The sequence below is a fragment of the Drechmeria coniospora genome, chromosome 02, assembly GCF_001625195.1.
Source record: "Drechmeria coniospora strain ARSEF 6962 chromosome 02, whole genome shotgun sequence".
Taxonomy (NCBI): Eukaryota; Fungi; Ascomycota; class Sordariomycetes; order Hypocreales; family Ophiocordycipitaceae; genus Drechmeria; species Drechmeria coniospora.
In genome coordinates this window covers 1,516,628-1,544,616 of record NC_054390.1, presented here as the reverse complement: position 1 = coordinate 1,544,616, position 27,989 = coordinate 1,516,628, and the positions used below count along the sequence as shown (strand labels likewise).

The 27,989-nt window shown below is 37.7% G+C and overlaps 5 protein-coding genes across 5 annotated transcripts; 3 read left to right on the top strand and 2 right to left on the bottom strand.

Moving 5' to 3' along the window:
- Positions 1–2,987: 2,987 nt before the first annotated feature.
- Positions 2,988–3,674, top strand: DCS_03694 (3' exoribonuclease; the record flags this gene model as incomplete). Its single annotated transcript, XM_040801011.1, has 1 exon — positions 2,988–3,674. The coding sequence occupies one exon, from the start codon at positions 2,988–2,990 to the stop codon at positions 3,672–3,674; it is 687 nt and encodes a 228-aa protein (XP_040656044.1).
- A 531-nt stretch (positions 3,675–4,205) lies between these two features.
- On the bottom strand, positions 4,206–5,727 carry DCS_03693 (U4/U6 small nuclear ribonucleoprotein; the record flags this gene model as incomplete). Its single annotated transcript, XM_040801010.1, has 2 exons — positions 4,206–4,813; positions 4,884–5,727. The coding sequence occupies 2 exons, from the start codon at positions 5,725–5,727 to the stop codon at positions 4,206–4,208; spliced, it is 1,452 nt and encodes a 483-aa protein (XP_040656043.1).
- Positions 5,728–6,751: 1,024 nt separating this feature from the next.
- DCS_03692 (putative mitochondrial oxaloacetate transport protein) lies at positions 6,752–7,869 on the top strand (the record flags this gene model as incomplete). The annotated part of the gene is made up of 4 exons (XM_040801009.1): positions 6,752–6,768; positions 6,841–6,915; positions 6,973–7,574; positions 7,637–7,869. 4 exons carry the CDS (start codon positions 6,752–6,754, stop codon positions 7,867–7,869), a joined length of 927 nt encoding a protein of 308 aa, XP_040656042.1.
- A 234-nt stretch (positions 7,870–8,103) lies between these two features.
- On the bottom strand, positions 8,104–9,240 carry DCS_03691 (uncharacterized protein; the record flags this gene model as incomplete). Its single annotated transcript, XM_040801008.1, has 1 exon — positions 8,104–9,240. One exon carries the CDS (start codon positions 9,238–9,240, stop codon positions 8,104–8,106), a length of 1,137 nt encoding a protein of 378 aa, XP_040656041.1.
- A 15,761-nt stretch (positions 9,241–25,001) lies between these two features.
- DCS_03690 (aconitate hydratase) lies at positions 25,002–27,890 on the top strand (the record flags this gene model as incomplete). Its single annotated transcript, XM_040801007.1, has 6 exons — positions 25,002–25,106; positions 25,291–25,933; positions 25,986–26,054; positions 26,236–26,290; positions 26,341–27,649; positions 27,717–27,890. 6 exons carry the CDS (start codon positions 25,002–25,004, stop codon positions 27,888–27,890), a joined length of 2,355 nt encoding a protein of 784 aa, XP_040656040.1.
- Positions 27,891–27,989: the final 99 nt, after the last annotated feature.

Below are 27,989 nucleotides of genomic sequence, written 5' to 3'. Positions count from 1 at the left end.
ATAGTTAGACTATTTACTATTTTGACTAGGAGCCGAAAACTAAGGGGGGGCCAAACCCCCCCCCCCCCCCCCCCTTTAACTTATAGCTATTTTACAAATCGATATTAGAGATTAAAGGAAAGGAAGTTAAAGTACTAAAAGTTCTTTAAATAAGGTCCTTGTAACACATATGGGGAGGTGTGCCCATATGGACAATAGACCAGTTAACCGTTCGACCAAATGGCCAAACTGTCAAAAGATCCGCCAGTATCCGCACTTAGTGCGGGTACTGCAGCTCACATTCGCTTATAAGGCCTACGCGCCTGTAGCGCGCCTTACAGTCCTAGGATATTATTAACTAGTTATTTGCAGTACTGAGTTAGATTAAACTATAAAGTTGATAGAAGCTACCAACGGGGGCTATTCCTCTACCTATATCTGTAAAATGTACTCCGTAGCTTGTAATATTCAACTTCTTCTTTTTAATATACATAGTCGTCGTATTGCAGCAATAGATCACTCCACTAGCGCATACTACAATGTAAGCTCGCTCTTACGTATAAATTTGTGTTGCGAGTCGATACCCTTTTAGTCTTTGCCGCAGTGGTTCGATGTGGCCTCTTATAGGTATGGCATAGACAAATTGTTAGTTTACTTAAGTGCATATATGATTGGGCATGCTGAGGTACTATTGCGACAGGCTGAATGTTCACATGCGACATAGTGGAAATAATCGACTTTACATATGCAAGGCCTCTCCTGAATGAGCTTAGAGACAGTTCAATACAAGTCTAGTTGTAGAAAGAATGTTGTCGATACTCATGCACGGCAAACTCACGGTACATTGCCGTATACTTTGAATGCATGGGCCCGTATACGCTCGTCGTGTTCAAGCAATCCGTCACAGATACGACACATCCTATCGCTGCTGCCTGACGGGCTTTCTATCTTGCTGTCATTGGAAATTGACGGACAAGTCGCAGATACTGCAGGCTCAAATAGTGAACCGAAATACCGAAATAGAGGGCCAGTCCGCCGGAATATCTATACTAGGAGTGGGGGTCGGTGCGTTTGGAGCGCGGTCGACATTATCACTCATGCCGTAGTGAGTTCTATTGTTCCGACCATTTGTCCGAATCGCGTTGTCAAACGCGGGCGACATGAGATAGTCGGGTTATAAAGTTAAAATGAATTCGCAAAGACTCGGCCTCTCATAATGAAGTAACCCACAATGTCTTGGTGATAGTACTATTCATTATGTTAGCTGAAAAGTGTACTCATAACGTGATATATTCGGTATCGCTAAACGTAATCCACTACTCCGTGCTTTCAAAGGATACATTACATCTAAACTCCAGTGCATCAAAGACATCATTAATAAAGCTTCACATTATTCCTCACCTAAATACTTCAATGGTTGTATATTAAGAATTAACATTTCTAAAATACTAGATACATAAGATACTAAGCGACATTTGACAAAAATCATACATTCAATACAGTCACATATTGCATACACGATGATGACATGGCAATTTACTATTGTAATACAGTTAGCCATGGTTCGAATCTGAAGTATGAAAGCAAGCCACGCAATTAAGAACTGTTGTTCAGACAAGCTAGTTTACTCAGTCATCCCAGCCGGCCGATTTTTCAGGGCAACCCAAAACGGGTGCACTGTCAAAAAGACACTGAAGTCAAGTTCGTGCTATGAAGCAACTCCACAACTGTTCATCGCAGAATTATCTCCTTGCTCGAGTATGGAAGCATGACCTGGCCTGAATGAAGTAGTGGAATGGATTGAACTTGTTTCATCATGTCGAGCCAATACACGCCTTGAGTCATGGTAGCAGTATTCCTTACCTTGGGTATATCTTGGATGGAGAATGCGCTGCCTGCACATATCAGCCACTGCAAAGCCGAGCACGTAACAAACCCTAGCGAGACCTTGGAAACAGTCAGCATCTGATCTCGCCAATCATGAAAAACAAGGTGTGGAAAGAATTAAGCTCTTTAAAAAAATCAGAGATCTTGGTATGGTAATTGTGAGTCATCAGAATGATTCAGCAGCAGAACTGGATTGAAATGTGTCTCATCACATTAAGCGGCGAGGGGAACAAGAAAAGCTGATAGAAAACCCAAGACTTACCATCGGAGGCATGGAGCAAGAACAACTTGAGATAGAGACATCTAGAAACAAACACGATCTAGGTCACAGCTTTCTTTATGGTCAGCGGCGCTTGCACGGAACGTCATGTACAGAATTGCCGACATGGTTTCCCCGTGAAGGTTGGTCTGGGTCAGATGGTAGTGCATGTTTGTTGAATCGCTCAGGAATTGCGAATAATGTGTTTGTGAAAAATCATCATGCTGTGGGGTTGACTTGCGAGGCACGATCTGGATTTGGGTGATGTGTTACTCACCATGATAATTAGAGCATTCCTAAGTGTATGATGTGTATTCAAGGTCGAGAGGCGAAGTTGCAACGTCACACCTTTTGGGTTGGATGGTCTGACAGGAGAGGAGGATTGGGAACAGAGCTTGGAAGTGATGAAAAGTTTAGGTCAAGGCGTTCGAGGTCGGGCGCGAAAGAGTATTTAACTGGAAAACTGGTGCGGGTGGATATCCACGTGTGGGTGGGTACCTCGCTCTTGCTAAGTATATGCGATTAACAACAACTCGAAGGCGGAGCCGTCCCTTTAGGTGCATTTGCCCCATTCTCGTGCTCGTGCGAGATGAACAAAGGTGAGGTACTGTGGAAATTGTAGCAATCTTTGAACGCAAAATCATGAGCGATCGTCGACGTGTCAATGGCCCAGGAGGCGTCACCACTCCTCCTCTTTACGATTCGGATCCAGTTTCATTTTCGAGCCATGGCAGGGAATCCAACGAACATCAGGCGGCCTGTAGGTAACGCATGATCTTGTGTGGCCGCACTGGGCTAAGCAGAGGCAACAGACCTCAAAACCGGAGTGACACCCTCCGCATCAGGATCGGCATACCTGGAAATGGAGCCGAGGCGTGGTTCTAATGGCGGTGGTATGAAACTCATTTGCACAGTTCACGGTCCCAGATCACTTCCTCGTTCCGCGCCTTTCTCGCCTCATATGGTTCTTTCTACCCATGTCAAATTTGCACCCTTTGCAACTCGTCGAAGGAGGACTTATCAACGGGACACGAGTGAGCGAGATCTGAGCACTCACCTGGAAACCGCTCTCCGTGGTGCCTTGATTGCGGACCGGTGGCCAAAGAGTGGTGTAGACGTCATCGTTACCATTGTCGAGGGCGAACTTGCACAACATGCTACCATTGATGAAAGTCTTGAGGATTGGGATTTTATGAATACCTTGAGCGGATGCATTACTGTCGCCGCCGCCGGTATTGCCGATGCGGGCATAGATTGTATTGACACGATCTCTGGTGGTGTTGCTGCCCTTGTAGCTGACAATGCGGATCAAATGGGATCAACGATAATTCGGGATCCGTCCCCTTCGGCAGCCAACAATATACTGGCAGCCTGCTGCGTGGCATACCTGCGAGGAAGGGAGGAGATAACAAATGTTTGGTTCAAAGGCGAATTGCCTCCATCAAGTGCGAATGCTTACCGAAGCCTTATCGCTGCAGCCGTTAGTTCTAGCAGAGGAGCCCACCAGGCCCTCAATGCGTCACTTCGCGAGTCACTGCCACGAGCATAACAACAACTTGCATTAAACCATTTGTACTCCTAGTATTTATCAAGGGGCTTTGGCAGCGTGGAAAACACCGAAGGAAAATGAAGCAATAGGTTTCATTGATCAGACATCAAAAGCCGTTCTTCAAATTAAATGATACTGGCAGTAATCATTAATTAAAATGCCTCTAGTTCCAGCTGCTCCATCTGATACTAGAAAGGTTATAGATCTTACCTATATTTCATGTGCTTGCATTTCTCTTATAAGATAGCTACATAAGTACTTACATACCAAGTAACGCTAGAAATCTCTCCGTATAACGCCGATACTAGTACATAGATCATGGCAAGCGTATGTAGGTGGTACTTGTTGAATTAAGAATACTTGATTTGATGAGTGTAGCAACCTATGCATACATCCAGAGACGTCTGCGTTCCTTGGGTATGAGAGGTGGTTTTTAGCAAGCCAGATATATGATACGATGCGGAACAAGACTGTTATGTGAAGGCAGATTCAAACAATACACTAATTCAATCATCCACTGGACGATTAAGGTCACCGAGGGAGACCCTTTGCAACTGACCAAAAGTTCTCCATCCGAGCCCTAGACAATGCCTCCCTCGCCTCGGCGTCCGTCTCACACACCTTGCTTCCCCACTTCCGGAAGACTCGTGCTTTTTGCTCGCCTTCAAAAACGAGCCTGCATTCATTAAGAGACATGTCCTTCAACATCCCATCCTCGTTTTCAGCCCGCAGCCAATCATGCCCAGTGTCTCGCTTCTCGTCTTGTGATTTTGAGGGCGAGTTTTCCGTCCAGTTGATACGGTTGAGCATGAGCTTTTTGAACTTGCCAATACTCCATGCTCCACCTTCAACAATAACCAAGCTGAACTTGGGATGCATAACACAGGTCCCAGAAAGCGCCAACTGTTCAGCATTGACCCCAATTTTGTATCGATGTTGACCGTTGGCCAAGTTATTGATCTTAAAGACCAATAGATAAATCCCCTTATCCGCATCTCTTTGCTGGTTCTTGGCCAGCTTGTCGTGCCTTTGTTCCTTGGTTAGGTGTCTTTCTGCGTTCAACTGGACATGCTGATCATGTCTCTCTGCGATTTCGCGATTGACCCTCGCCTCAACAGCAGTGGGATCTTTCACAGCAACTGTGCAAAAACAACAAATCGATGGCGTAAGAATATGTCACTGAAACGCGCCAAGCATAGGGGGACTCACCATCTCCAAGGACACGCATCAAATTGCCCTTTTTAATCTTGAGAGGTGGTGCTGGAACCAGACCGAGCCGGATTTTTGCTTGCATCTCCTTCAGCTCTGCCATTCGTCGCTGACGTCGAATTTTCGCCTGTTCTTTGGAGGTCAGATACATGGGTTTGGCATTGGGTAGGTGGCAGCTCTGTGCGGGCTCGAGGGCAACTGGATGTTGGATATACTCGGTTACAAGGCTGTCTGGGGTTATGATCTTGAGTTTTGTGACGTCGTGTATATCATCATAAGTAGTGCCATCAATGAGACCTTCGTCCCACCATTCAACCTCTGGAGGTGCTTCTACAACGAAGTTCTTTTCAACGTCCAAGTCCTCATCGATTCCAGCTTTTCGTGTTTGTTCCGCAATCCGCTTCTTCATAGCTTCGAGGGCAGCTTGCCGACGGAAAGAAGTAGCTTGTTGAATGTATTTGCCCTTTTGATTGAACACTAGCCGCTTGGGTTCTCGTCGCTTGCTCACGATTGTTTGTGAAGCAAGGGTCTCGTCGAAGTACGGGTTGGATTCGGCCTTTTCGTCCTGGCCATAACCGCGGGGTTGCTTGGCGTGAGAGATGTTGGTGATTCCAGTCTGTGCCTTTGGACCTTCTCGGCCCTTTTCCTGCGATTTCCATGACCCAAGTCCCTCAAGAGCCGGGTGCAAGCCAACGTTCAAGCCGCCTTTGGACTTGCTGGTGCCGATCGCATTCGCCACACGAGCCTTCAGAGCAGCCATCCTCTCGGCGGCAGATTCAGGTTTCTGGATCCTCGATGATCCACTGTGACGAGAACCCGAGCTAGATGATTTTAACGAGTCCATTTTTCCTGCCTGGCCTTGTAGCTACCCCCCCTCCTCGAGTGACTCTTTGTTTTCTGAAGACTGGATCGTTGTGGTGATACGTTTCTGTCAATGTACGGCGTCGGAAGTAGAAAAAGGCAGTAGCAATTGCAGGTGGTTGCACGGAGAGTTCGAGGACCACCTTCGTACCGTAGGTGTGCTTGTCAGGTATTGAAATACGTTAAGTACGTACTCCGTACGGAGTACTAAAGTACTTACAATGTACAGTAAGTTTGGCGACTCAGGGATCTCCCCACTATAAAATGACTGCCGACCTAGTGATGATTGGCTGGAGCAGCATGACTTCATTTTGTGTGGAGCACTTCTCGACTCTTTCATCGCGAGCAAAGAAATACAGTACATAATAATAAATACTTGTAATACACTTAAAGCTGCACTCAGGTAATAATACTGCAGTACTTGAACTTCCGATTCAATCCTTTTGCCGGACACAAACGCAAAACTCAAGGAAGAAGTATTAAACCTAATAAATAAAACTTTATACATAATTCTCTACAAGTACATAATAATGTAAATCTACATAATATTTTAAATTTCATTATTCTCTAACAATATATCCATGTATATAATATATACTTATGGAATATTTAATTCCTAACTGGCTTCTGTTGGCTTACTAATATTAGCAGTCACTTCTGCAGTCCGTGCCTTGACTCCTCATTGATTCCATGGCAGTCCCTGTTCATGTTGCTCTGAGCTAGTCAGATTGTTATGCCACTGGTGTATAATTAGTACTCCGTATCCTGCCAGTTATGGTGGCAGTCCAGTAGCGCCGACGTCGGCGACGTAACAAGGGGTGTGCATCCGTCTCAAAAAAAAAACACCGACATTGCGCTGAGCGCCTGAATATCAGATGGCGCAGGGGAAAGAATATCGATCCCCTTGACCATTCTGCTTGCCCCGGATTTGCCGACCATTTCCAATCTCAAAATCATTCAATCCCTATCTTGCAACACGCGCAACTCGCACCGAAGACTTAGGTGTCATGTCGACGACAGTTGGGTATTCCTCGCCGAACGTTGTGATGTGCAACTATTGATGGGGACTCCTGCTCACTTCTCCTACTTGTCGCAGTGCCTTTGTCGCCGGAGGTATCGCGGCTTGCGGTGCCGTCACAGCGACGCATCCTTTCGAGACTGTCAAGATTCGGTATATTGACTCTTTCCACCTTTGCTGTTGGAGCACTGCCTGACCTTTTATCAACAGTATGCAACTGCAAGGAGAGCTCCAGTCCAAGGGCCATCAACCACACCATTATCGCGGGGCACTACATGGAGTTGGCGTCATCTGCAAACACGAAGGCATTCGAGGTATATACCGTGGCTTGGGTTGTGCCTACGTCTACCAGGTATTGCTTAACGGTTGTCGTCTGGGCTTCTACGAGCCTATGCGGCAAAATTTGGCAGGCCTGTTCCTCAAGAACAGGGATGCGCAAAATCTCGCCATAAACATGTTTTGCGGTGCATCCTCTGGCATGATCGGCGCCGCTGCTGGCAGCCCCTTCTTCCTCGTTAAGACTCGTCTCCAAAGCTACTCACCCTTCCGGCCAGTCGGTACACAACACCAATATCGCAATGCGTGGGACGGCCTGTCCAAAATTTACCGTACGGAGGGTGTTCGGGGTCTCTATCGCGGCGTGGGTGCGGCCATGATCAGAACCGGTTTCGGCAGCTCTGTTCAGCTGCCGACTTATTTTCTTGCCAAGAGGCGCCTAGTTCGACATGCGGGCATGGAAGAGGGGCCAGCTCTGCATCTGGCGAGCAGCACTGCCAGCGGCTTTGTCGTGTGCTGTGTTATGCACCCACCAGGTACACGCGCCCTCGTCCCCCCGTGATTGATGAAATATACACTGACCTTGCTACTTGCTTAGACACCATCATGTCTCGAATGTACAATCAGAACGGAAACCTATACAAGGGCGTTTTCGACTGCTTGGGGAAAACAATCCGTACCGAGGGTTTCTTTGCCATTTACAAGGGCTTCCTCCCGCATCTTGCTCGGATATTACCCCACACCATCCTCACACTCTCACTCGCCGAGCAGACTAACAAGCTCATGAGAAAGTTGGAGTACCGCTTATTACCTTTAGTTCTCAAAGAGTAAGAATGAGGTATACCATCCCTGGGTTGAGGAAACACGTTGTGCCACAACACTTGGACTGCATTTACCATAGCCGCTGTCGGGAGCCTGTAGTTCAGGCTGTAATATATTAGAGCCAACTGAGTAAATTTGTGGGCGACATAGACAATGGGGAGTTTAGCATGGCCAATCTAGGCGATGATTCACATCCGAAACCAAATTTTATGCATTTACTTTCCCTGGCTCATCCTGCTCCATTTAACCTCGTACGCAACGCTTACAGCCATAGCATAGTATGTGCTGGTACACATTCGTCTCCGAATCGTGCCCGAGCGATCCAGCCCAGCGAGAGTCCCCATTGTCGTCAAGCGTAATGCCACATAGGCGACAGAAATCAGATCCTGCGACTCTGCTGAGCCTCCCAGTTGTGCGCACAACGTTGGCCACGACACCCTCATATTGACCCTCCACATTGCTAAAGTAGCGATTCATGATGTCGTCGATGCTGACGTCTTTGTGCGATACCACACTACGACTATTTCCTGCGGTGTCGGTTGAAACAAGCTCTTGAAGGGACGACACCAAGCCTAAGTACTGCGAAATTTCGGCCGCAAAGAGCTCACGCATGGGATAGTAAATATGAACCTGGGTTTCGCGGTTCATTTCTTTACAACCCTTGGAGTCTGATTTCTGGCTTTGTACGCAGAACGTGTAGGGGCCGTCGTTAATCTGCCATGGGACTGAGTAACCCCTGCCATTGGCGACCTCGGAAAGGGTCAACGCAGCCAGTGCTGTCGTGCTGTGACCCAGGAGGAGAGCGGTAGATGAAGTTTCCAGGGCCATATCTAGTAGGATATGGCGAATAAGGAGCCGCAGGATGTATGCCCTGGAAGTGGGCGAGGGTAAAGAATTGAAGAAGTTTTGTAACCGCTGACAGTTACTGCCAACTTCTGGGCTGCTTATTGTCTCGAAGCAGGGCAGAGACGACCAGTCTATGGTACCCACATTCAGGACTTTGCTCAGGTGTACACACTGGAACGAGACATTGGAGAACCGTTCTCTGTATTTGTCCAGGTTCCTCTGAGCAGCTGGCGAGACTCCGTCACGAAGAGGTTCCGTGAGATTCGTATCGACGTGGACAGCATGCAGCTCAAATGCCGCAGAAGATTTCCTGGGTGAGCAAAATTTGGCAAGAGCTTGCGTCATAGCCGTAGACGAGGTCCCAAAAGAGATACCAGCAATGTATCTCCGCCGCTCGGGTTTCGCAGTCGTTCTCGTGTCTTTCGCCAAGGCACCGAGACGCCGCCCAACCTTGGCTTCAATATAGTCGACATAGCATTTTCTGGTATTGGTCAGTGCATGCGAAAGGCATCGAATGTGTGGAAGGAATAGCATACGAGCAGGCAAAGTCGTTGCGTAAGGTGTGTGAAGCGCCCTGGGCTTCACAACGCTTGCATACCTTTAAACTTGATTCTGCCATGGCCGAAGGGACAACCATCACTCTCGCAACTTGTTGTAAAAGAAATAAAACGGAAAATCTCTCTCAATCCAGCTGCGAGAGTTCACGAGTTGGTCTAGGACTCATTGATCCATGGGCGGTAGATATTTATGTTTCTTTGCTCCTCACCGTGTTCGCTGTCCCTGTACACCAACCATTTTGGACGCTGACCGCTGACGCGGTGGCACTCGATAGAAAAATGCACCACCACTAGTGTGCGTTGGCCTGATTTGGTCCACTGTAATTAATACTCCACAATCTATATTCATACAGTAAGTAATACTCTGTACTGTACTCCGTACTGCAGAGCACTCTATAATTAGTTGTACGCTACTATAATACAGTACATATACGTACTTGTACTATATTTACTTAAATGTATAAATAACTAGCTACTTAAGTAGATATATACCTACCGTACTTGTTAATAGGGTAATACTCGAAGTATTATAAGTACTCCTCTATACTCCGTACTTACTTACAGTAGTTACAAGTGCAATAGAAACTTCTTTAGTTCTTAAATACTTACTTAAATATCTTTATTTGTACTATATACTTACTCTATAGTGTGACGATATCGTATATCGTATTCTCTTCCTAGCCTACCCTACACCTTCCATTACGTAACGCGCGGACCGTCTGGGTATATAGGCCGTTCCTTGCCGCCCTTGTTGTTTTCTGTCTCTTTTCTTCCTCCTTAGTTCGAAAATTCTACAGTCTTTGCGCATACTGCCTTCCTGCTGGTCAGCTTCGTAACATATAGAATAAATACTTTAAATATAAGTATTATTACTTTACTACTATTATAGAGTTACTAGGTAATTGCTTTAGGACTCTTAATAATATTTATTAAAAGACTTAAAGGAGGGAAAACTACTATATAACTAGGGCTTCTAGTTATATATATACTACCTAGTAGGTCCCTTAGTTCCCTTTATTCTTATATATTAAGTAAAGCCTAATACTATAATATACTATCTTACTTTACCTATTTAAAGTAAAGTCTATCTATAGCTATAACTAAACTACCCTTCCTTAGGTTAGCCTTCCTATTATTAGGGCCCCCTCTAAAAAAAAAAATTTAAATAGTTAGGTATTTACTAAGTATATAATATATATAGCCTTTTCCCTTTTTATTCTTTCCTTAGGAGCTTACTAGTTACTTAAAGTAATTAGCTTTACTTTACTTTAGCTCCTCCTTAGGTATTTACTAAGTACCTAAAGTACTTTACCTTACCTTACTTTTCCCCCTTATTAATCTTACTATATTAACCTTTTTATTTTTATTTTATTTTTATATATTATTTCTTTTTTTTGACTATTATATTTACTTATCTTTTAGCTCTTTATTATATAATTTTTATTATTAATCTTATTATTACCTTTTATTATACCTTTTTTTATTACTATTATTCCTTTACTATAAGGTAGGTTATTGCTTTCTTATTAAGGCTATTCTATATATTTTTTAGGTAGTTAACTAATAAATTATTATTAGTAGGAACTATTAATTTCTTTCTTACTATTATTATTCTTCCTTTATAAAGGGTTTATTTATCTTTCTATTACTATTACTATTATTATTTATCTTTCTATTACTATTACTATTATTATATCTACTGCTATAAGTATTCCTCCTCCCCCCCCCCCTAAATATAGTTTAGGCTTATATTATAGCTATTATACTAATAAGTTAGACTATTACTATACTTTAGGTAAATACTTAGTAAAGAGTAATTCCGTTAATAAAGAGTTTATACCTTTAGAGAAAGTATATAAAATATACTTCCCTTATATTAATTACCTTGTTATTAATAGCTATAATAACTATATACTAAGCTATAGTACTAATTACTATATATATATATATATATATACTAAATATATTTAGGTATTATATTTATTTACTATATACCCTTAGTTATATTATACCCTATATAACCTTTATACTTATACTTAGTATAATATTTATATTTTAGTTAAGGTTTACCCTAAGATTAAATCTATACTAGGTACTTATATTATTTTTTTACTTAAGTTTTTAGCCTTAGGCTAGGTTTAGGCCTATACTTTAGCTTTAGTTAAAATAAAACCTACCCTTATATACCCTACTTATACCCTTACTCTTATACTAAGTATTATCTCTCCCCTTACTACTATTAATAATAATAATAACCTAAACTATACCCTTATTCTTACTACTAATACCTTAACCCTAACTTAAGTAGGTAGCTGTTTTAGTACTATATTAAGTATATAGCTTAGTATATTTACTTAAGGTATAGCTTAGGCCTTAATAGGTATTTAGAGTAATATATATAGCTTTACCTACTATTAGTAGGTATAAAAGGGTATTAGTACTAAGTTAGTAGTTACTTTAGCTAAAATATACTATAATATCTATAAGTTATATAAGTCTTATATAGGTAGTTCCCTTTTATTATATTTTTTTACTCTTTTTACTCCCTATATTACTTATAATAATAGTAGGTTATATTTATTTTATATAAATAATATATTTTTATTATACTACCTTATTACCTTTACCCCTTAAAGACCCTCCCTAAGAAGAATACTAAAAAAAATAAAAGTAAGAATAAAAGTAAGAAGAATTTAAAAACTAATAAGTTTAAGTAGTATAGTTAGTATATATCTATAGTAGTATTAGGTTAGGTTTTTATTAAAACTACTCTATAGTTAGTTTTTTCCTCTAGTATATTTAAAATTTTATATTTTATTTTATAGCTTACTTATACTTTACTATTTATATAGGGATTTCCCTATTACTATATAAATTCCTTTAGGGCTTCTATTTATATTAAGGCCTTTATTAGTTCTTAGGTTAATTATTTATAACCTAGCTATTTTATAAAAGTATTATATTATTCCCTTTAACCTTAGGCCCCCCTTATTATTAAAATATATTTAACTTAGTATTCTTTTTATAAGGTACTATTCTTATTTTAGACTAATAGTAGGCCTAGCTTTAAATCCTATACTACTTAATTAGGTAAAGGATTATTTATTACCCTTTTAATTAGGTTAATATAAAAGGTAGGGTATAAGCCCCTAAGAATATTTAATATTACTATAAGTAGTATTAGTACTATTAGTACTATAAACTTAAAAGCTATTTTGTTTAGCTTTTTATATAGCTTATTAGTTTTAATATATTTAAGGCTAAGCTAAACCTTATTACTTATTTAAAATATTTTTACTAAATAACTTAAAGTTACTACTAACTTATATAAGTATTATTATATAAAAGTAATAACTACTTATATAATTTTTATTCCTTCCCTTAGGTATTATAAGAAAGTAACTACCCTTCCTTTTAGTATTATTATACTTACTTAGTTATTTTTTACTTTAAATATTATATTAATTTTATAGCCTAATAATAATTTATTTAGACTAACTCCTATAACTAAAGACTTCCTTTTATTTAGGATAAGCTAGTAGGTAGTTAGGTAGGTTAGTTAGTTAAATTACTTAAATAAGATTAAGATCTATAAGGTAGTTTAGATTTTTTAATTTACCCTTTTAGTACCCCTATTTATTTAGGGGTAATATAAAGTTAATAAAAGTTATTCTATACCTATAAGGAAGTATAGGGATATTTAGAACTTATTAAGTTAGTTTAATCCTTAGTTTATTATAATTTAAGTAAAAAAAACCCTTAAATTACTACTAATAGGTCTTAAATTATTTTATATAAGCCTTTATACTTATTATAGTTATTGCCTTTAGTTAAATAAACTTAAAGAGGTAGTTTATAATAATTATTAAGAATTAAAGGTCCTTATTATTTTATACTAATAGATTAGTTATAAAGTTAATTAATATTTACTTTTAATACTAATTTAGTAAAGGGATTAATTATAGGAGTCCTTATCTCTATAGATAGCTCTTATAGCTTTAATAGTAATAGTAGTTCTAAATATACTATACTATATCCTATAATATACTATTTTAATAGAAGTCCTATTAAAGTACTTAGAATATTTTATTCTAACTAAAGTAACTTAATATAGGTAATTTATATACTTATTATATTATTTATATTATAAGTAGTTCTTAGGCTAGTAATTATAGGTATCCCCTATAGTATATTATACTATAGGTACTAATAGTATAATTAACTATTTATTTTTTTAATTATACTTATACTAAGAATTTTTATATACTTATTATAACTATTTATTATTAAACTTTATATATTATATTATTTTATAATACTTAATTCTATAATTCCTATAGGTAGGGTTTTAGGAAGAATAGTTAATTAATTAGTATATTTTATAAGAATAATATCTTCCTTCTAGCCTATTCTTATATTATTAGGAGTAGTTAGAATATATTAATAGCTTTTTATTCTTTTTCTATCTTTAGATAGGCTTAGCCTATTCCTATATCTATAGCTATTATATTTTAGGTACTAAATCTTTGCAATTAATGCGCAAGAGGAGGGGATAGTGGAAGTGTATTGTACGGACTAGTAAATCAATTATACTGTTAGTAACAGCAATAAGGGAAGTACCAGTTAGTAACTAGGCAAGAGTGCACAATTGGTAGTACCGAATTATATAAACGAATGCAATTATTTCTTCTAGCTACAGTACAGGAAAAGAGCGGCTATTTATATCTACAGAACAATCCCTAATAATGGCTTTATCGGAGATTCCATCGTAAATTAAAGGCGCTATCGTACTATGGCTTAAATGGCTGAAACCATTATACAGTTGGATAATTGTTTCAGTTACTCGTTAGTTGACTGCTTCCGTTATAAGGTTGGATGGATTGTTTTAGTCATTAGCTTGGCTAATTCCATTACATAATGAATAGGTGGTCCGGCCCAAGTTAGTATTGTAGGCTGGCAAGCGCTAGTAGCGATTGGGAGAGCAGCAATTATCATACCGATCAATTAGCTCTAGTAGTCGACTGGCTACCACATGTATAGGTCACATTGCAGTAGTAAGTTAGTCGGTAGTAGTACTGCCGTACGTCGCTCCGAGTCATAGTTCGGAGAAGTAGTATGTTGTATACTATTAGTCAACTGAATATACTTACTAATACTCGCAGTATAGTATAGCATCCGTACTAGTAGTACTAGTACTAATACTAATAGGATAGTATCCTATTTAGGTAGTCTTACTAGTATAAATACCAGTATTTTAATACTAAATACTTTATAGCTAGCTTAGGCCTAATCTATTTCTATATTTATAATTACTATATCTTAAGTATTAGGACCTTTTTATATAAGTTAGCCTTTAGGTACCTCTTATAATATAGAGATTAATACTAACTTAAGTATTTATTTTAGGTATAGTATATTCTTTTTATTTTATTCTAAATATAAAAGTATATTTAATTATTATACTTATAAGCCTAATCTATATTATAGTAAGTAATTAAAGTTTATAAGGACTTCTACCTATTATACTTATTATTTTAATATCTCCTATAGTTTAGTAAAGTATTTAAGGTTCTTATAGTTTATTAAAATAATAAATAGTTCTATAATACTTTATAGATTTATTAACTATACCTTAAGGTAGCTAATAACTATTAAAAGTTCCTTATTATAAATTATATAATTTTTTTCTATTAGTATAAGTTTAGCTAAATAGTAAGCTATTAATTATAGGACCCCCTTACTATTAAATTATAAAAGGTATTTGCTTAGTACCTTACTTAAGTAATTAGTTTTTACTAAAGTCTTTCTATTTAAGTCTTATTATATTAGGATTAAGTATAATAAAAAGGTATACTTAAGGGATTAAAAGGCTATATTTTTCTTACGTTCTTAGTAAAATAATATATTCTTTCCTATAAGGGCTATAAGTAGTTCTATAAGGCTTTTAAAATTAAAAATAAACTTATAATAAAAGTTTATAAACCTTAGGAAGTTTTAAATCCTCTTTACCTTAATAAGTAATTATTACTTTTAAATTATAGTAATTTTTACTAAGTTAAGCCTAACCTTTATACCTATTTAAATAATAAACCTTAGGTATTTAACTTTTATTATTATAAATATATCCTTCTTAAGATTAAGGTATAGGCTAATTACCTAAAGCTACTTAAGGATTTCCCTAACTTTAGTAAGGTAATTAGCCTTTAATCTAAAGGTATAGATTAAGATATTATTTAAATAGGCTATAACTTATTCCTTTATTTTATTTTATAATACCTTATTAATATATCTTTAGAATTAAGCTAATACTTTAGCTAAGCTAAAAGGGTAAACTAACTATTTAAATAGGCTAAATTATATATAAAATACTATAAGTAGTTTATCCCTTAATACTATATATAATTTATAAAATACTACTTATATATTTAGTTTAATAAACTAATATACTCCTAAAAGTAAGTAAAGTATTTTTTTAACTAATAAGAGTAAGTAGTAATTTTATTATATAATTTTATTTAGGGCCTAATAGTTTATATATAGCTTTTATTTTTTATTTTCTTTTTTAATAAGTAATATTAATATTACTATAGTTAATAAGCTTACTTATATTTATTCTTTATTTAGTAAGTCTATAATTTATTTATAGACTTTAAGTAGTTAGTCTTATAGTATATTATATAGTAGGCCCTAGGGTAGCTATAGTATTTCTCCCTTATTATTTTATTATAATTAGATATAGTAGTTCTAGGAGCCTTAGTATAATACTAGGCCTAAGGCTTATTCCTTATTAAAGAGATTAATATAGTCCTAAAGGGCTACTAAGAATATAAGTAGGGCTATTACTATTATATTTATACTTCTAAGTACTTATAGTACTATTTTTTATAGGCTTATTACTATTAGTACTTTTTATTATTTTTATAAAAAGGTTTATATTAATATAAGGTATACTTCCTAAGACCTATTAAAAGGATAAATATTATTTATTTATATAATTTAATTACTTACTATTCTAATTATAAGAGTTTAATTTATTATATTTAAAGTAATTTATTAGTATTCTATTTATAGTAAACTTAATATAGTATTTTAACTTAGGCCTAAAATAATATATAGGAATACTAAGCTCTTTTAGCTATTTATATTAATTATTATATAAATTATATTAATTATTATAGGGTAAGTAAGAGTATTACCTATATTTATTAAGATATTATAATAGCTATTTAAAGTAGTTATTTTATTAAAAAAGAAATAAGCTTAAGTTATAGGTATTAGGCTATCCTTTTACTAATAGCCTTATAGTAATTATAGCTACTATTAATTTAAATATTAAGGAATTTTATAGAATTTATGAATATAGTAATAAGAAAGAGTAATTTATTTATTTTTAGTATAATCTTTTTAAATTTAGTTTTTTAATTCCTTTAGTTCCTTATAGTCTACTTATTTATAAACTGTTATGGTATCGGGCTTAGCCCGATATAGGAGAACGAAGGGAACCAAGGGACCCACTAGGAGGAACGCACACAACTAGAAGCCCTAGTTGTTAGGTAGTTTTCCCTCCTTCAAGTCTTTTAATAAACAGCATTGAGAGTCCTAGAGCAGTCGCCTAGCGACTCCGTAACATAGAAGCCCTAGTTGTTAGGTAGTTTTCCCTCCTTTAAGTCTTTTAATAAACATCATTAAGAGTCCTAGAGCAGTCGCCTAGCGACTCCGTAACAGCTAACTAGCAGGAAGGCAGTATATATAAAGACTATAGAATTTTCGAACTAAGGAGGAAGAAAAGAAAAAGAAAACAGTAAGTACAAAGAGGAAGGGCTATATACTTAGGTAGTCCGCGCATTACGTAATAAAGAGTATAAGGTAGGCTAGGAAGAGAGGACAATATATAATATCGTTACAAAACGTACATAAACTAAAAGCCCTAACTGTTAAGTGGTTTTCCCTTCTTTAAGTCTTTTAATAAATATTATTAAGAGTCCTAGAGCAGTCGCCTAGCGACTCCATAATATTTATTTCTATTATTATTTCTATTGTTATTATTCCTACTTTACATATTATTATATCCATATATACTAATTAATATAATTACTTAGTTGAATTAGAATGTATAAATATATATATAGCTATTAAAATTAAAATACTATAGTAAATTGTTATGCACTAATCTTAGTAGGGTACAAGTAGTAACTATTACTAACTGTTGCATTATTCGACGCCTATTATAATATCGGGCTTAGCTCGATATAGGAGAACGAAGGGAACCAAGGGACCTACTAAGAGGAACGCATACAACTAGAAGCCCTAGTTACTAAGTAGTTTTCCTACCCTTTAAGTCTTTTATATAATAATATTGTATATTGTACTCTTCTTCTAGCCTACCCTATACTCTTTATTATATAATATACGGACTACCTATATATATAGCTCTTTCCTCCCTATACTTACTATTTTTTTTCTTTTTTCTTTTTCCTTAGTTTAAAAATTCTATAGTCTTTATATATACTACCTTCCTATTAGTTAGTATTATAATATTATTTTTAAACTCTATTAGCCCGCCCCTAAGATAATTATTCGGCTAAACCCTAAGTTTAATAGAATATTAGGCCTTACTAATTATACTACTTACTCGGCTGTTACCTAAAGCCTTAACTTAATACTACCCTTAGAATAACTAAGTAGTTTTACCTTAAGCTCCGACCTAGCTTTACTTAAAATTATTACCTTACTCTAAGTATACTTATAATAGCTCGAAGGAATAAGTAAAGCTTCCCCTACCTCTACCCTTAAATTAATACCTCCTACTACTATAGCCCCTACCGCCCGCCTTATACTATACTTAACCTTATTTAATAGCAACTTAGTCCATTTCTCTTCCTAATTACTAAAATTTAAAGCTAAAATTAAATATAAAGGTACCTTTATTAGTAATAATAAAGCCTAATTTTACTATATTTTCGGCTAACTAGAACTAAAATCTAAAAAGATCCTAGCTACTTAATTAAAGTATAAGCAGAAAATAAGTAAATTTAACTACTAAAAGATTATTTAGTAATTAGATATAATCTATAGTAACCTAAATTAAGCCGAAAAAGCCCTTAAGAAACTATTATAGCTCTGCTAAACTATTATATTTATAAAGTTCCTTTCTATTTTTAAAAGTATATTACTTAAAGCTAGTAACCCTAACTAGCCTAAAGCCGTTAAGATTAATTACCTTAAAACCGTTCTTTCCAATAACCTTCGCTAGGTACTACTCTTTAATTTTAATCTCTTATACAATAACTTTTATTCCTTTACTTACTAAGTTAGTACTATTACTAACCGTCTTAAGTCCTTAATATATTACTTATCCTACCGCCCTACTAGCTATTATACTAAAGGGGTAAAAATAACTACTACTACTTAGTAAGCTAATCTTATTAAGCCTATCTATATTTAATAAGCTAACCTTACCGAAAGAAATAAATACCTCTATAAGTAATAAGCTAATCTTACTAAAAGTAATAAACTCCTTTATAGTAAATAAGCCTAATACGTTTTAGCTATAGAACTTAACTACTAAAGGTAAGAGGGGGTTTACTTTTATTACATAAGGAAGGGCTACTATATATAAATTTACTTACTCTTACTACCTATCCTACCGTAAAGATAAAATATAACCCCTAAGATCTAAGCGCTATAGGATATCCCTATAGGTAGTATTAAAGGATATAGTAAAAAGGATATTATCTTAAATTAAGGAAATAAATAGGCTTTAAGGAAAGTTATTCTTTAAGCCTACTAAATAAAATAAGCTTAATTTTCCTTTTTTTTTAATTCCTATAATAGTTAATTTAATTTATTATACTAAAAAGACCCTTATAAATATAGGCTTAACTATCTATATATTTATTAGTAGTACTTTTATAAAGAAAGCCTAATTAATATATATTCCTATTTCCCCCTAAGACCTATAAGGCTTCTAGAACTATTTCGTTACCTAAATATTTAAAATAGCCTATACTAAGATTAATATAAAGGGCTACTCCTAAGATATCTTCCTCTATATTATCCTATATTAATACTATAATCTTATTCTTAGCCTTAAATAAATATAATACTAATATATTATTATCTTACCCGCTAAATAATAGCTTTATATTAAGTCTTTTAATACTTAGGTTTAGAACTTTACCTATTACTACTACTAAAAACCCCTATACCCTATATAGTAAATTTAATAAATTTATAGTAACTCTTTTTCGGCCTATATTTAATACTAAAGAAAAGACCCTTTAATTTAAATCTTTACTACCTCCCTAGCTAATAATAAAAAGGCCCTTTAGCCTAAAATTACTAATAACCCTTATACTATACTCTTAGTATACTATTATAACTTTTTTTCCCTTTTTAGCTATTAGTAAGCTAATAAGCTTTTACCCCCTAAAGGCTACCTAAACTATAGTATTCCCTTAAAGAAAAATAAAGCTAGCCTTAAGAAATAACTACTTTAGGGCCCCCTTTATACTATATTATAAAAAGAACTACTTATCCTCTAAAAGATATTATATAAACTACTAAATAAAGGATTTATTTATATTAATAGTTCCTTAACTATTACTTTAGTTCTTTTTACTAAGAAACCTAAAGGTAGCTTTTGTTTTTATATTAACTATAAAGGACTTAATACTATTATAATTAAGGACTACTTCTTCCTTCCTTTTATTTAAAAGACCTTTTACTAAGTCTCTTAAGCCTAATAGCTTATAAAACTTAATATTATTTTAGTATTTTACTACCTATAGGTTAAAGAAAGCAATAAGTAAAAGACTACCTTTTATACTTAATTTAGCCTCTTTAAGTAGTTTATTACCCTATTTAGCTTAACCTTTACCCCTACTACCTTTTAGTAGTATATTAATTATATACTTTATAAATACCTTAATATCTTTTGCTCTATATATATAAATAATATACTTATTTACTCCTTAGAGTCCCTTTAGGACTACTATTATAAGGTTTAGTAGATTTTTAGTAAACTTTAAGAAGCTAGCCTTTAAGTTAATATTAATAAATATACTTTTAAAGCTATAGAAGTTAAATACCTTAGTATAATTCTTAAAGCTAGCTAAGGTATTAAGATAGATCTCAATAAAGTTAAGGTAATCTATAATTAAGCGCTACCTACTATAGTTAAGGGGGTCTATAGCTTCTTAGGCTTTATAAACTTTTACTAGTAATTTATTAATAGCTATAGCTATTTAGTAGAACCTTTTACTACCCTTATTAAGAAATTAATACTTATTTCTTTTTTTCTTTCCCCCCTAGCTCAAGAAGTATTTTATATATTTAAGAACCTTTTTACCTCCTACCCTATCCTTACTGCCTTTAATTATACCTATAAAATAATACTTAAAGTTAATACCTCTAGATATTATATTAGTAAGGTACTTTTGCAATATAATAATAATAAGGTACTATAATTAATAATATACTTTTCTACCTATATATCCCTAGCTAAAGCTAACTATACTATTTACAATAAGAAGCTCCTTACTATTATTAAATACCTCTTTAAATAAAATATTAAATTTTATAGCTTAAATAACTAATTCGAAATCCTTACTAACTACTTAAGCCTTAAGGCCTTTTGCTAAACCTACTACCTTAATAAATACTAGTTCCGTTAGGTTAATAAACTCTTTTAATATAACTTTACTATTTACTTTTACCCTAAGAGGTTAAATAGTAAATTTAATATACTCTCCTAATATAAGTAGAATATACCTTACTCCTCTAAAGACCTACAGTATTAAGGTTATAATACTATACTCCTTTTAGATTATCTCTTTACTATAACCTATACCCTTAAACCTACCTTAATCCCCTTACCGTTTACTAATATAATGCTAACTAACCTTTGGAATTTAACCCTTACTATTAATACTAATTACTAAAAGGCCTAAAAGGCTATAGCCTAAGGCTAATTAAAATAGCCCCTAACCTTACGCCTTAGAATCTAACTCTCTAAATATAATCTTAATCCAAAAGGCTACCTTTACTACTATAAATATATATAGATCCCTTATTTTAAGCCGCTTTATACTTACCTTATATAAGATATATATAATACCTCCCTTTTAGGCTACTTAGGTAAGGGTACTACTACTACTTTAATTTTAAAATAGTTCTTTTAGCTAAATTATAGTACTTTTACCTATTGCTTTATTTAAAACTACTAATTGTATAGCGGTAAGCTTATCTAAAGGGAATAATACTAAAGCCTCTTTAAGCTACTTCCTATCCCTAACTATATTTAGTCTAAAATCTCTATAGATTTTATTATAAATCTTCCCTTATCCTATAGGTTTAGTACTCTCCTTATTATTACTAATTAACTTTCTAAAGGTATTCTCCTTATTTTAATAAATTACTACTATACTAAAGATATTATATAAGTCTTCTTTACTTATTATATTCCCTACTATATACTATTAGTAGCTATTATTTTTAACTATAGCCCCTAATTTATTAATACCCTTTAGAAATACTTTTATAACCTCTTTTAAATAACTTATAGGCTCTCTATAGTATACTATCTAAAAATAAATATAGTAACTAAATAAATTAACTGGTAAGTTAAGGACTACCTTTACGCCTTTTGCTCTATTACCTAAAATAATTAAACTACCTTACTCCCTAGGGCCGCCCTAGCTATTAATAATTATTTAACCTTAGCTTTTAGGATAAGCTTATTCTTCCTCTCCTATAGGTATAACCTTAACCTTACCTAACTTATTAACTAACTCCTTACCCCCTCTACTTACTAATCCCCTATAGCTTAAGCTAAAACTATTACCTATAAGCTTTACTAGGGTATTAAATAGGCCTAAGTAGCTATAGCTACCGTATAGGATACCTAATAATACTACGCTAACTGGTCCTACCTACTAGTAGATAACTTTTAAGCTAGTAACTATATATAGCTTTCCCTTTATAATATTAAAACGATTCGGCTATATAAGAAACTTAATTAAAAGAATAACCTTTATTAAGTTATTGCCTTAGTAGGTTCTTATATATACTAACTTAATACCCCTCCTAATATATACTTTATATTCTATACCCGCCTACTTTATTAAGTAATATCGGACCCCTTCCTATCCTAACAGCTAGTCGACTTCCAACTGCCTCCTATTACTAGTAAGAATAATACTAATAAATACGCTATTAACTATATTAGTAACGTTAAACGCCGCTAAGGAGCCCTATACTGCGCCTTAGTCTACTAAATAGGCTATACTATTCTAACGTAGGAGCTAATATTAGCTATTTAAGATACAGTTACCTAAAATAATTTCTTATACAATAACCTAGTACTACTTAAGTTATAGCCTATTTCTCTATAGTAGCGAAACTTAGCTCTAGGCATAGATATAGCCTAAGCCCTTACTCCTACTACCGCCCCGGCTAGGGTTTTAGTTCCCTAGAGCAAACAAATCCGCCCTAGGAGGAGGGCTCTTTACGCTACTTTAACTATTACAGTATCTATAACGCTTAGTCTCCCCCTAATACCCTACGGTACAACCTATAGGACCTATAGGCAGGCAATAAGGAACCCCTACCGCCTACCTACCTTCCCTATTACGTGTTATGGTATCGGGCTTAGCCCGATACAGGAGAACGAAGGGAACCAAGGGACCTACTAGGAGGAACGCACACAACTAGAAGCCCTAGTTGTTAGGTAGTTTTCCCTCCTTTAAGTCTTTTAATAAACATCATTGAGAGTCCTAGAGCAGTCGCCTAGCGACTCCGTAACATTACGTTATAATACTAAAGCGTCCGATTTTATAAAGGCCGGCGCCTAAAGTAATCCCCTTATAAGTAAGACCGAAGCCTATAAGCCTATTTAAAAAGCTATATTATAAGCGCCTTAAGATATAGTATATTTACCCCTAGGTACCCTCTATTACCCCTAGGTACCCTCTATTACCCCTAGTAGTCTCTATTACCCCTAGTACCCTCTATTACCCTGGGGGTCCCTATTACCCCTAGTACCTTCTAACGCCCTCTAGTACCTTCGGATGCCCCTAGTACCCTCTATTACCCCTAGTACCTTTTATTACCCCTAGTAGTCTCTGTTACCCCTAGTACCCTCTATTACCCCAGTAGTCCCTATTACCCCTAGTACCTTCTAACGCCCTTTAGTACCTTTAGGTACCCCTAGTACCCTCTATTACCCTTAGTACCTTCTATTACCCCTAGTAGTCTCTATTACCCCCGGTGCCCTCTATTACCCTAGTGGTTTCTGTTACCCCTAGTGCCTTTTAATACCCTTTAGTGCCTTCTAGTACCCCCGGGTACCCTCTATTACCCCTAGTAGTCTCTAGGGCCTTTTGGCGCCCTCTAGTGCCTTCAGGTGCTCCCGGTACCCTCTGTTACCCCCGGTACCTTCTGTTACCCCTAGTAGTCTCTATTGCCCCTAGTACTCTCTGGCGCCGCTAGTCAATCGAACCGACCCCCTTATATACCTACCGACTCCATTAGTAGCCCGGCTATACTAAATACAGCTTGTTAGCTACTTTTAATTTTCCGCAAAATTTATTTGTATAGCAAAACAAAAAAATCGACTTACGGCTACCAAATGCCCTCCCTTAACCTACCCTATACCTACCCTATACTCTAATTATTAACCTACCTACCCTATACCTTAAGTTTAACCTACCCTATACCTACCCTATACCCCCTATTTCTCCGACCCGCCTATACCCAAAGGAGGGGGGTATTGTAACGATATTATATATCGTACTCTTCTTCTGGCCTACCCTATACTCTTTATTACGTAATACGCGGACCACCTATGTATATAGCCCCTTCCTTCCCGCACTTACTGTTTTCCTTTTCTTTTCTTCTTCCTTAGTTCGAAAATTCTATAGTCTTTGCATATACTGCCTTCCTGCTAGTTAGTATCGTAACATTTTAATAAACATTATTGAGAGTCCTAGAGCAGTCGCCTAGCGACTCCGTAACAACGCCCCTTATTATACGTAGCAAAGGGGTACATATTAACAAGGCTAACACTTTGTCAATTGGCTACGCTTATAAGGGCCGTTGCTATCTCTTAACTATTATACTTGGGTATAGCTTAGGACCATAAAAACTATTAAACGATCTGCCTTATCCTCATTTCGTATAGGAAATGCACGTTACATTCGCTTATAAGGCCCACTCTTACAGTACGCCTTATATATTATCTACCTTTATAAAATAAAACTATGTACATCTATTTAATTAGTTGGTGTTTTGATATGAATAACAGCGAATTTGGGTTGAATACGGAGTACATTTATCTTCATTGACTTTACCTGTACTTGTATCGGGTAGGTGATATTGAGACCTGACTAGCCCCAGTCCCCGCTCTACTGTACATTAAGTACAGTAAGTAGGCGCGGGCAGAGGTCCAGAATTTCCCCGCCCAGCCGACCGGCTCCGAGCCGGGGTTTCGGCGGACGGGAAACGGCTGACATGTGCCACCTTGGTCATGTTTTTTTGAGAGCCATTCATTCGCTCGTTGGTACTCCACCCGAGCACACTTCTCCCTTCCTCTTCCGTAAATACGTTCACACTCCCCGTTCACCTCTGCAACTCTCCTTCTGATGTGCTTGACTTTGGCAGATTTCTGCGAGTGGCAAAGTCGGCTTCTCTAATCAAACCAGACCCCTCCCCCCTCCCACCCTCACCTGATAGGCAATCATGCTTGGGTCCCTTCTGGCTCCTGCCCAGAGGCGCTGCCTCGGTGGTGCGGCCTCTGGTATTCGTCGTCTTGCGACGATCTCGAACTCGCCTCTCGACCGCAAGGTAAGCCATCGGCGTTGGTAGCTGCGAAAGGATATTTTTTTGCTTTATTCTTCGAGTTCTTGGCGAATTCTCACCGAATCAGTTGCAATTTGGTCATTATTTTGCACGGCTGGTGTCTGTTTGACCTTATCGTGGAGCTTGACACTCGTTATCCATCAGCACCCTAGACTGACGGGCACGACAGGTTCGTCAGAACAACTGGGAAGACAACAATTTCATCAATTACAAGAAGATGTCAGAGAACCTGGCGATTGTACGCAGCCGCCTCAACCGCCCACTTACCTACGGCGAGAAGATCCTTTACTCTCATCTGGACAACCCCCATGAGCAGGATATCGAGCGCGGTCAATCTTATCTGAAGCTTCGCCCTGACCGCGTCGCCTGCCAAGATGCCACCGCCCAAATGGCAATACTTCAGTTCATGTCTGCTGGCATGGATCAGGTTGCTAACCCTGTGACCGTCCACTGCGATCACTTGATCGAAGCACAAACCGGTGGTGCGAAGGACCTCGAACGGGCTATAAGTATCAACAAGGAAGTGTATGATTTCTTGTCTTCGGCCTGCGCCAAGTATAATATTGGATTCTGGCGCCCCGGTTCTGGTATTATCCACCAGATCATTCTTGAAAACTACGCTTTCCCCGGCGGTCTACTCATTGGCACCGACTCCCACACTCCCAATGCTGGTGGTCTCGGTATGGCAGCAATAGGTGTGGGCGGCGCCGATGCAGTAGATGTCATGGCCAACTTGCCGTGGGAACTCAAGGCCCCGAAGTACATAGGCGTGAAGCTCACGGGCCAACTTGGTGGATGGACATCGCCCAAAGGTATTCCTCAATCTCGAAACCGTCCCTTGGCTTTATCTAATGCTGTATCTAGATGTCATCCTCAAGGTTGCCGACATTTTGACCGTCAAAGGGGGGACTGGTGCTATCGTGGAGTACTTTGGTAAGCCAACTTCATTTCCTGGTTCTGCAGCAGCCTTTGAATTCCTCTTTGCTCCTGCACACTACTTGCAGACTCAATCCACCTACCACTTAATGCCAGAAGTTTTGCTTGCCGCCTGGCTGGACCAAGCTTCTGTTCATACCTCTTGGATTCGTGTACTAACACCTGCGTTGCGCTCTAGGACCTGGCGTGGACGGTCTTAGCACGAGCGGAGCTGGAACCGTCTGTAACATGGGGTGAGCCTCTCGCATGATGCAGAAGCAGAGTGTTAGCTAAGTTGCAACAGTGCTGAAATCGGGGCCACGACTTCTCTCTTCCCCTTCAACGATCGGATGTATGAGTATTTGGCGGCTACGAAGCGTCAAGATATTGGCGATTTTGCACGCTCATTCGCTGCAGAACTTCGTGCGGATGAAGGTGCCGAGTATGATCAGCTTATTGAAATCAACCTCACTGAGCTCGAACCTCACATCAACGGCCCCTTCACCCCTGATCTAGGCACACCAATTTCAAAATTCAGCAAGGCTGTTGTTGAGAATGGCTGGCCTGCCGAGCTGCGTGTTGGATTAATTGGATCTTGCACCAATTCCTCCTACGAGGATCTTTCTCGAGCTGCCTCAATTGCACGCGATGCTCTTGACCATGGCCTGAAGGCCAAGGCACTATTTACTGTCACGCCAGGCTCGGAGCAAATTCGCGCCACCATTGAGCGAGATGGTCAGCTTCAGACATTTGAGGAGTTTGGTGGCACTGTTCTCGCCAACGCATGCGGCCCCTGCATCGGTCAGTGGGACCGTCGTGATGTTGAGAAAGGCCAGGCAAATTCTATTCTCTCTAGTTATAACCGCAACTTTACAGGCCGAAACGATTCCAATCCTGCGACTCATGCTTTTGTATCGAGTCCAGAAATGGTCCTGGCACTTACGGTCGCCGGCTCTTTACACTTCAACCCACTTACCGACAAACTCAAGGACAAGGATGGAAAGGAATTCATGCTCAAGCCTCCGACCGGTGACAGCCTTCCTGTCAGAGGGTACGATCCTGGCAACGACACCTACCAGGCCCCCCCCAAGGAACGCGCAAGCGTTACTGTTCAAGTTTCACCCACCTCGGACCGTCTTCAGATTCTCCAACCATTCCAACCATGGGACACCAAAGATGCCACTAATATCCCCATCCTGATTAAGGCCCAAGGCAAAACGACAACGGACCACATTTCCATGGCAGGTCCATGGTTGAAATACCGCGGCCACCTCGACAACATTTCCAACAATATGCTTATTGGCGCCATTAACGAGGCTAATGGTGAGGCCAATAAGATCAAGAACTCTACCACTGGCGAGTGGGGTGCGGTGCCTGCCGTTGCTCGCGACTACAAGAAAAAGGGTATTAAATGGGTAGTCATCGGCGACTGGAACTATGGCGAGGGCAGCTCCCGTGAGCACGCGGCCCTAGAACCCAGACACTTGGGCGGGTTGGCTATCATCACCAGAAGTTTCGCTCGCATTCACGAGACCAACTTGAAGAAGCAGGGCATGCTGCCATTGACGTTTGCCGAACCCGCTGATTATGACAGGATCAAACCCAATGACAAGGTGCGTTCCGACCCAACGGCCACCAAAATGTTACCATGTGGATGAATAGGAGCTCACATGATACCAGGTCGATATCCTCTGCACACAACTTGCTGTTGGCAAACCCGTGACCATGATCGTTCGCCCCGAGGGCGCCAAAGCGTTTGAGGTGTCCCTGCAGCATACTTTCAACGAGGCTCAGCTTGAATGGTTCAAAAATGGAAGCGCACTTAATACCATGGCTAAGGCTGCCTCGCAATAATTGAGTGCATCGATTAAGGTGGATTCAAATAACAAGAGTGTTGAAATTGGGAGACGTTGTTTGGCCGAGGATGGGCTGCTTTTTACTATACTATGTACT